A 9,997-nucleotide genomic window follows, 5' to 3' on the forward strand; every position below is an offset into this window, starting at 1 on the left:
ATGTCACACCCCTGCTGATACAACTGCACTGGCTCCCAATATCACAACGAATCAGCTTTAAAGTCTTGTTAATGACATTCAAAGCCCTGCACAACCTCGCCCCTCCATATATCACAGAACTGTTACAGACCTACATACCCTCACGTTCACTTCGTTCATCATCAGCAGGATTACTGGTAACACCAGACATCAGACTCTCCACAATGGGAGCAAGGGCTTTCTCCCATGCTGCACCAAAACTCTGGAACTCTCTTCCCCCTCATATTCGTGCTATAGACTCTATTTCTCAGTTCAAAACCACTCTCAAAACCCATCTTTTCAAGTCAGCTTATAAACTTTAAGCACCCCTCCACCTCATTAGCATTAGCTAACTAGTTGTTTTTAAATTCTTTTAATAAAAACAGTTTATTTTTTAGACATTAATGTTATTTTACTTATTTTATTTGATTTTTTTTTTGTAAGGTGACCTTGGGTGGTTTGAAAGGCGCCTAAAATTAAATGTATTATTATTTATTATTATTAAGAAACCAATTTGAAATGATTCGAGCTTTGTGACATGGTGCATTATCCTGCTGGAAGTAGCCATCAGAGGATGGGTACATGGTGGTCATAAAGGGATGGACATGGTCAGAAACAATGCTCAGGTAGGCCGTGGCATTTAAACGATGCCCAATTGGCACTAAGGGGCCTAAAGTGTGCCAAGAAAACTTCCCCCACACCATTACACCACCACCACCAGCCTGCACAGTGGTATGGCATGATGGATCCATGTTCTCATTCTGTTTACGCCAAATTCTGACTCTACCATCTGAATGTCTCAACAGAAATCGAGACTCATCAGACCGGGCAACATTTTTCCAGTCTTCAACTGTCCAATTTTGGTGAGCTTGTGCAAATTGTAGCCTCTTTTTCCTATTTGTAGTGGAGATGAGTGGTACCCGGTGGGGTCTTCTGCTGTTGTAGCCCATCCGCCTCAAGGTTGTGCGTGTTGTGGCTTCACAAATGCTTTGCTGCATGCCTCGGTTGTAACGAGTGGTTATTTCAGTCAAAGTTGCTCTTCTATCAGCTTGAATCAGTCGGCCCATTCTCCTCTGACCTCTAGCATCAACAAGGCATTTTCGCCCACAGGACTGCCGCATACTGGATGTTTTTCCCTTTTCACACCATTCTTTGTAAACCCTAGAAATGGTTGTGCGTGAAAATCCCAGTAACTGATCAGATTGTGAAATACTCAGACCGGCCCGTCTGGCACCAACAACCATGCCACGCTCAAAATTGCTTAAATCACCTTTCTTTCCCATTCTGACATTCAGTTTGGAGTTCAGGAGATTGTCTTGACCAGGACCACACCCCTAAATGCATTGAAGCAACTGCCATGTGATTGGTTGATTAGAGAATTGCATTAATGAGAAATTGAACAGGTGTTCCTAATAATCCTTTAGGTGAGTGTATGTTTAACTTTAAATAAATAAAATTTTCTCTATTGAAACCTATCTTGTGAAGTGTCCTCTTTATGTTATGACTTTGAGCCGGGTCGTAACATCCTCTCACACGTTTCTTCTATCAATTCTCAGACTTTCTCCTTCCCACCTTCAACAACCTGTTTGCTCTCTGAACTGACTTATATTGGTTGTGTCACATCTTTTGAAACAGGTTAAATCAATTTTGAGTGGTTGTGTTCAATCAATGACGTGTTCTCTATTTGTATTTGATTGTTGCCACTTGTGTTTACCAGTGTGGATGACATGTGCATTAAAGTGCAGAATGTGTTTGGAGAATGAGAATGTATTTAGAATTTTGCTGAAAAGTCTAAGTGAGATCTGCAAATTGTGTTTTAACATGTGAAATGGTTTAAGGTATTGACAACAGACTGCACAGTTAGCTAAATGAGTTCAGGCAACTGAGAACTTTGTTCAGCCAGTGGGTTCTAGTGTTTTAGCAATGGAGAAAAACTGTAAGCAAATACTTGCTTTATTCCTGTTTTCTGCTTTGGCATATTATAGAGCCAACTGGATAAATTATGCAACGATAATTGTGTGGGTGTGTTGGTATGGATGCCTGAGTGTGGTTTGTATGTGTGTAATAAAATAAATGTGTGTATGTGTGTGCTTGTGTGTGCTTGTAATATTTGAAAGAGAAAAACTCAACTGCAAATCTAAAACCCAATCACTGTGTTCACCAGTGGAGTTTTGCATGGCATCCAATGGGGAAAATCTGTTACTGTGCCCAAACAAAATCTGACCGAAAGCTCATTTGAGATATCATCCTCAAATTTGGAACACAACTTGTTTAGATTTATGGCTTTGAATTTATATCAGTTTTATAGTTAAACATGTTTCTTAAAATATACATTTTATATAAAATAATGTTATAAATCATTTTCATAAACTTAAACTTATATAACTTTTTTTTGGATTTACTTTTTAAATTATTTTTACTTCAGCAATAATCAGGGTCTTTCTGTCTGTGCTCCTAAGCTTCAAATTTTTATGGACATTTTTGTCCACATTTTTTTTAGTTTCTGTGGAACACAAGTTGTCTTGTGATTTCTTAAAAGCATCCTATGGATCTCTGGATGGATCTTTAGAAATGTTTTCTTTTATTCAGAAAAGGTGAATTATTGTTTTAGAAGTAAATCACACATTTTTTTCTTATACTGTCAATACAAGAAAAGCTTCCTCTTTTCATGTCATTACTTTCACTGTCATTACCATATTTCAGTTCAGTGAAGCAGTTCAACTGTTGCTTCTCTATTAGACTAAAAGTCACTAAACAATAGTTTAGTGCTGACTGTGAGTTTAACAATAGTGGATTTAGTAGCTTTAATCAAACACCTTCATTCAGATTGAGATTTGATCATAAAATCTTTAGATTTAGTAGCCTACGTTTAATGCTGAGCAAGGCCTGAAAAGAGGAAACCGTGTGTTGCGTTCCTGAAGCACGTTTTCAGCGAATCTGAAAGAAAAGCACCTTCCACTGTCTTACACGAGCGACAAAGCAGAAAAAGGATGAAGGAAACAAAAACAACTCGCATCTTAGAATGTTGTTACTCAGAAATGGATTTACATGAATGTCTTTATGAAGAATTCCTCTCCTACTATGTGTATAAGAAGGAGCTCAGACGTTATTCTGGACACATCTGCTCTGAGATCTTCCAGCTCTACAGACTCTTTCTGACATTGTGAACAAACATCTTGAAGAATGAGAAGCCTGATGTTTCTGCTGGTCCTGGTTCTCTTCTGCTCTGTGCCGATGACTTCAAGCGGTGAGAACTCTTTGAATGATAATTAAGATAAAATGAATTGTTTTCAGATTTTTTATGGAAGGTTTAGTTTCATTTGTTGCATTAGGTGATTAGGTCATGGGAATGTATAGATTTGTGATAGGACTATTTGTCTTCATATTTCAGCGACCAGTGCAATTGAAGCGGCACAATCAAAGTGCTGTGGAGAGTTGAGTAAAGTGAAGATTCCTGTGAAACTGGTGACGTCTTACTTCTGGACCAGCAGCAACTGTGCCAGACGAGCCATTGTGTGAGTGTCATCTTAAACATTATTTCATTTTCAAACTGCAAAGTCAATGAGACACTCCATTAAAAAACTTTGATCTAAATCTTGTTTTGTCCTTTTTTCCCCTCAGGTTTCAGACATTAGCAGGTAGAGAGATCTGTGTAGATCCAGAGGTCACCTGGGTGAACGGCCATGTTGATAAAGTGGACAAGAGAACAAGAGTCTAAAACAAGTTACATTGTTTCTATTTGAACTGTGCATTTCATATTGAATATTGCTGATGTGTATATAAAACTATTTTATTTACTGAATTATTGATGTGATTGGATCGTTGTTTTAATAAAATATAAATTATACTTTCTATTGTCATGCAGTATTGTTTCTATCCACTATTGCACACATTTGGATTTTTTATTTATTTAAATGATATATCTGGTGGATCTATATAGATGTTAAGAAACAAAGTATTAAGTATCTTATTCAGGCTAACATGAATTGTCAACTGAAATTTTTCACAAAAAACAAATGTTCAAACAACACATTTCCCTTGTAAGTACTAAAATACGATATACTTGATATGAATAGAATTAATAAATAAAATATCTACATTAGATATACTGTGTCCTTCCTGATACGGTTCTGCAGTCTTTTACTTCCAATTTGTGGTGGAAGTTTTCAGTCTGATAGGCTTTCAGTGAGAGAGATTTCTTAAAATATTCTAAATAATAATAAAACCATACAAAAAATCTTGTCAACTGTTGCTGAAACCAAAATCAGTATGTGTAAGATTACAAGGGCTACAACTATAAGATTACAATTTGTAACAAACTGTTTGCTATATAATTGCATCGTAAAACAAAAATCAGGAAAGAAAGAAATTGCACAGGAAGCTTCTAGATAGCACACACACTTCTGCAAGATGTCTTGTTAAAGAGCGCTTCATCTGGAAAACCTCTACAAACATCTGAGATACATCTTTAAGATGTCAGTTTTACATTGTAAATCATAAACATCTTAAGGACATTTTCTAAATGTCTGTGTAACATTTGACAGGAATCGTCCTTGAGATGTATTTCAGAAAAGCAAACACTCTAAAAAAATACGTCTTTCAGATGTAAACATGCACATCAAATAGACATCTGATCCTGTAGATCTCAGGGTGGATCTTCAGAAATTTCCAGAGACTCTCTCCTTTCTTCTTTTAGTTGGAAAAGGATTAATGAATGTTTTAGTCTGAATAAAAATAACATTTTAAAGTGAATGTTTAACTCAGAGGTAAACCGCACCTACTTTTCTAAATGTAAATTAAAGAAAAACAACCCTTTTCTTATTACGTTTGCATATTTTAGTTCTGTGAAGCAATTTAACTGTTACTTCTCTATTAGACTATGAAGTTTAACAATAGTGGATTTAGTAGCTTTAATCAAACACTTGAACCAGTTATTCAGGGTCTTTGGGGTTACTTTGTGAGTAAGGGGGTCAAGGTTTAGCATCTAATATTTGGTGATAGGAAAATTTGTTTATGAAATCTTTAGATTTAGTAGGCTATGTGTAAAGGGGTAATGACATTGATTTTTTATTTTATTTGAATATGTTCCATTAGGTTCACTTATAATGTCAATAAAGTTTTTTGCACAAAACAAATATATGCGGAAAGACCGTCATTTACAGACAAAGAATTGTGAACTAATTTGATGTTGTTGTCAGATCCAATACAGTTGGCTTCTTCATTTCTCAACAAAATTAAAAGACTCAAGAGATGATGATGTATTCGTCAATGTCTTGCTCTGGAGGCAGTCATATGCAAAATCTTTTGCCCGTGTGATGTCACAGATCACAGTATAAATGAGCTTTTTTGGAGCTTGATTAAATAAAAGCTTTTTTTTATTCTGAGGAGGACGTTTTAAGCTCTATATCTATATGTCAAAAGATCAAGGCAAACTGAATTTCTCATGTCATGACCCCTTTAATGCTGAGCACATGCAGACTTGAAAAGAGGAAGTCGTGTGTTGTGTTCCTGAAACACGTTTTCAGTGAATCTGGAAAGAAACTTTTTTACATGAACAACAAAGCAGAAAAAGGATGAAGGAAAAGGAAGAGCTAAAAACAAATCGCGTCTTACAATGTTGTTACTCAGAAATGGATTTACATGAATGTCTTTATGAAGAATTCCTCTCCTACTATGTGTATAAGAAGGAGCTCAGACGTTATTCTGGACACATCTGCTCTGAGATCTTCCAGCTCTACAGACTCTTTCTGACATTGTGAACAAACATCTTGAAGAATGAGAAGCCTGATCTTTCTGCTGGTCCTGGTTCTCTTCTGCTCTGTGCCGATGACTTCAAGCGGTGAGGACTCTTTGATTTTTAATTAAGATAAAATGTATTGTTTCAGATGATTTATGTCAGGTTAGTTTGATTTGTTGCATTAGGTGATTTAAAAATATAGCAACTTTGTAATAAGTTAGTAACAAAAGTAATTGAAATCTTTTGTCTTATTATTATTTAAAAATTTTTTTGCATGAGCATGGTATATATTTGTGATAGTCCGATTTGTCTCCATATTTCAGCTCCCCTAGCAGTTAATGTGCCTGCAAACTGCTGTATGAAGTTCAGTAATGTGAAGATTCCTGTGAAACTGGTGAAGTCTTACTACTGGACCAGCAGCGAGTGTCCCACACGAGCCATTGTGTGAGTGTCATCTTAAACATTATTTCATTTTCAAACTGCAAAGTCAATCTGAATGAGACACTCCATTAAAAAACTTTGATCTAAATCTTGTTTTGTCCTTTTCCCCCTCAGGTTTCAGACATTAGCCGGTAAAGAGTTCTGTGTAGATCCAGAGACCACCTGGGTTAACCACCATGTTGATAAAGTGGACAAGAGAACAACATCTACTGCATCTGCTAATACAACAACTACAACTACAACAACAACTACAACTACATCTACAATAACTGCTGCTGCTGCAAAAACAAAAACATCTCAGAGACCAACAGTCTAAAACAAGCTAAACTGTTTCTACTTGAACTCTGCATTTTATATTGTAAATCTGACCACTATTTCTGATGTGTATATGAAAATGTTTTTTTAATAAAATAACTTATGTGATTGGAGATTTTTTAATAAAATATTAAGGATTATAATGTTGTGATGTTTTTAATGCAATCATGGTATTTTAACTTATTTTATTTTTATTTAAAAGTCAGTAGCGAAAGTAGATGGGTAATACAAAAAAAGTCTAGTAAATAAATATAAAAAATCTAGCAAATAATATAAATATTTGATACAATGAATACAACTTTATTGTTAGTTTTCACGGAAATTAATTTTGCATCCATAAAGTCAGCTTCATCATATCCATATTACCAACACGATTTACATTACATTACATTTACTCTTTAAGACGTGTGAGGGATCAGAAGAAGCACTACGGGCCAGTCTGATCATACTTTTGTTGTGATCTATCTGAAAAGACTGTTCCAGAGTTAAGTCAATGATCTTTGCACAAATGCAAATTTGGTTAAATTATTTAGATTTAGGTTTACAGACAAACTATAAAACTACTGACTTTCTTTGAATTGGTACACTGAAAGGTTCGTCTGTCTTCATCCACAATCTACTGTCTGCACTAATAGGTCTCAAGTAATTTTAGACTGAAAAGATACAAGACGCTCTCTGTGTGTCTACTTGGCCTCGTAAATATATAAAAATAACTGTATATGTGACAGGTTAAAGAAAATACTTACTGTACTGTGTACTGTTATGGGTTAAAAGGTTTTATTAAATTAATAGGATGTGAGTATCTTAAAATATTTAAGGTTAAAAAGCTCATGCGTTCAGTACTAGTAATAAGGATTTCATATAATTTCATACAATTCATATAATTGTGTTAAAAAGTTAAAATCTGACATGTGTACAAAGGGTAACAATCATAAGAGGAATATGTAAATGTTATATTGATTACTTCATTTTGTAGTGCCTAATTTACGGGTAAAAGGTGTTAATCTGTGATCGCCAAAGTGATCTTAATCTATGCGCCCGTGATTGATTGCGTTTGTCTTCCAATCCTTTTCTCCGGGGAAATCGCGGTCTTTTCCTCATAACACTAAAGTTTTCAGTGAGGAAACACCCATATCACTCTTGTGATTATTTCTCCCCTTTTTCAGGTACGTTGTAGATATTAAACTGAGTTGAGTAAATGTAATAATGAGTTAACATGTTAAGAGTGTTGAAGGTGTGTTTTAGTAACATTTTGAGTAAGTGAGAGTTAAGTTTGCAGAGTTTAAAATATGCGTGTGTGAGCGGAGCCCCCGCTCGGTTACAGAGAAAAATAGCTTCGTAACGAGAGCAGCCGCCATTCTATGTCAATTGTGAATTAACAGATACACAGTTAATAATCCATTTTGCTGTGTTATTTGTATAATGTCTTTCAAGCACTTTATTGATATGTGTGATAAATGTAGTTATTGTTTATTGAGCTAAAGCTACTTTGTGCATGATTGACAGCTAAAGTTATATTGACAAAATTAGTATATGTTCCAGTGAATTATAGAGTATGCTGTTGTGACTTGAATAAGCCATATACCTACAAAACTACTATTTGCTGTACATCTGTTGATTTGTAAAATGTATTATTTTTGCAAATATAACACTAAAGTTTTCAGTGAGGAAACACCCATATCACTCTTGTGATTATTTCTCCCCTTTTTCAGGGGTGTAACATTTTGGAGGCACCGCTGGGATTGCTGTTCAGATGTCCAGTGGCCACACACTGGTCGCTAAATTCCGAGCCAGCTAAATCCCCCCCATAACAACCCAGGCAGAGAGGAAAGTGTTGCTGTTCGAAGGGACCTGGATCCTTGTGTTTAAGTACGTGTCAACTGAGGCCATTAAGAGATCATCAGAGACAGTAAAGACCATCTGGTTCAAGTCCTGCACGGTAAAAGTTTCTCCTGTCCTGTCAACATGACAACCACCTTGGAAGAGCTACAGGGAGAGTTAGTAGGGAAATTGCACACCCTGACTAAAGACGAGTTACTAGAGATATGTGATTTTCTTGGCATCGCTGGTGAACAGAGAAGAAATGTCAAAGACAAATCCCGCATATCATTGATGACTCTTATCATGATGTTCATTGAAAGAGAGGAATTGGCAGAGTTAGAAGATGACGGCATGTCAGAATTGTTACTACTTCAAGACAAAATGGCGGAGATGATCAGTGGCATGGATAACAAAACAGAGCAAACTGAACATGATATGGAAACAACAGGAACACATCGCAGAACAGAGGAACCGAGAGCTGTAACCTCACGACAAGGAGTGAAAACTGAGCAGGTTACTGCAGTCAATGCAATGATCAGTGATTCTCTGCGCCAGCCCCAAACCCCTGTCCATCCTCAGGTGAGCATGCAGCCCTCACCCAGCGCTCAGCCACAGCCCAGTCAATACTGGCGCAAAGAGTTTAAAATTTCTGGGCAGATCGGTGAACCGGGCCAGAAAGAGAAACTGATTTTTTCCAGCCTTGCCCATCAGATTGAGAATGGACTTAACAGAGGTTATCCTGAGGTAGAGATCGTAGATGCAGTAATCAGGGCTATTTCTCCAGGCTCACAGCTCCGCAGCTACTTGGAAGGTAAACCCCAGCTAACTCTTCCCACACTTAGATGCATCTTGCGCTCCCACTTTCAAGAGAAGAGCGCAACAGAGCTTTACAAACAGCTAACTTCAGAATCACAGCATTGCAAGGAGACCCCTCAAAGCTTCCTGATGCGCGTCTTCGATTTGAGGCAGAAAGTACTGTTTGCGTCCCAGGAGTCAGAATCAGGACTTAAGTATGACCCGGCACTGGTGCAGCGTATGTGTTTACACACAGTCCTTACGGGTCTCCAGAGTGACAGTATCAGGATAGACATGCAGCCTCTCCTGCTAGATAGTGAAACATCAGATGAGGTTTTGCTAGAGAAGCTTAACATTGCTTGTGCTAATGAACTAGAAAGACGAAACAAAAAGCGGTTTAATGCCACACAGCCTGCTACAACTATCAGTGTAGTCCAATCAGAAGATACGCCATCTGCAAAGTGTTCTGTGAAGGAAGTCAAAGCGAAGATACCCGCAGAACTATTAACAGAGTTAGCTGAACTTAAGACGGGTGTAGCTTCTCTAAAAGGTCTCAGTGCAGAGATAGCTCAGATTAAGGAGACATTACAGCAGCCTATGTTTCAGTCACAGCCTTATGCTTATGCCCCACCTCCAGTTAGGAGGCCAGATAGGGAACCCCAGCCACCTCTTCCCCAGCAGCAGTATTACAGCAACTACAGTCAGCCCCAAGCACCACCTGACCCTGCACAGCATCAATATGCACCTAACTGGTATACAAACCGCTCTGCTCAAGCTACGAGGAGGTGTTTTATCTGCCAGCAGGCCAGAACCGATGAACGCTGCACACACTGCTTCCGATGTGGGAGTGGAGAACATTTTCAAGCTGGA

At 37.3% G+C, this 9,997-nt stretch overlaps 1 protein-coding gene across 3 annotated transcripts; it reads left to right on the forward strand.

The window, feature by feature from the left end:
- The first annotated feature begins 2,755 nt into the window (after nucleotides 1-2,755).
- Nucleotides 2,756-6,647, forward strand: LOC307151840 (monocyte chemotactic protein 1B-like). 3 transcript variants are annotated; one of them, XM_079860039.1, is made up of 3 exons: nucleotides 2,756-3,265; nucleotides 3,410-3,533; nucleotides 3,640-3,862. In XM_079860039.1, exons 1-3 carry the CDS (start codon nucleotides 3,202-3,204, stop codon nucleotides 3,734-3,736), a joined length of 285 nt encoding a protein of 94 aa, XP_079716165.1. In that variant the 5' UTR covers nucleotides 2,756-3,201; the 3' UTR covers nucleotides 3,737-3,862. The 3 variants fall into 3 exon arrangements, with proteins under 3 accessions (XP_079716165.1, XP_079716163.1, XP_079716164.1); XM_079860037.1 differs by lacking the exon at nucleotides 3,640-3,862 and adding an exon at nucleotides 6,311-6,562 and having other exon boundaries at nucleotides 3,151-3,265; XM_079860038.1 differs by lacking the exons at nucleotides 2,756-3,265; nucleotides 3,410-3,533; nucleotides 3,640-3,862 and adding exons at nucleotides 5,507-5,857; nucleotides 6,079-6,199; nucleotides 6,311-6,647.
- The last annotated feature ends 3,350 nt before the right edge of the window (nucleotides 6,648-9,997 follow it).

Source organism: Squalius cephalus (assembly GCF_949319135.1).
Source record: "Squalius cephalus genome assembly, chromosome: 23".
Lineage (NCBI taxonomy): Eukaryota > Metazoa > Chordata > Actinopteri > Cypriniformes > Leuciscidae > Squalius > Squalius cephalus.

Bases quoted from the DNA above. Each gene is read 5' to 3' on its own strand.
- LOC307151840 (XM_079860037.1), top strand. From the start codon at position 3,202: ATGAGAAGCCTGATGTTTCTGCTGGTCCTGGTTCTCTTCTGCTCTGTG. The intron at 3,266-3,409 runs GTGAGAACTCTT...TTCATATTTCAG, and splicing joins TGTGCCGATGACTTCAAGCG to CGACCAGTGCAATTGAAGCG. The intron at 3,534-6,310 runs GTGAGTGTCATC...TTTCCCCCTCAG, and splicing joins TGTGCCAGACGAGCCATTGT to GTTTCAGACATTAGCCGGTA.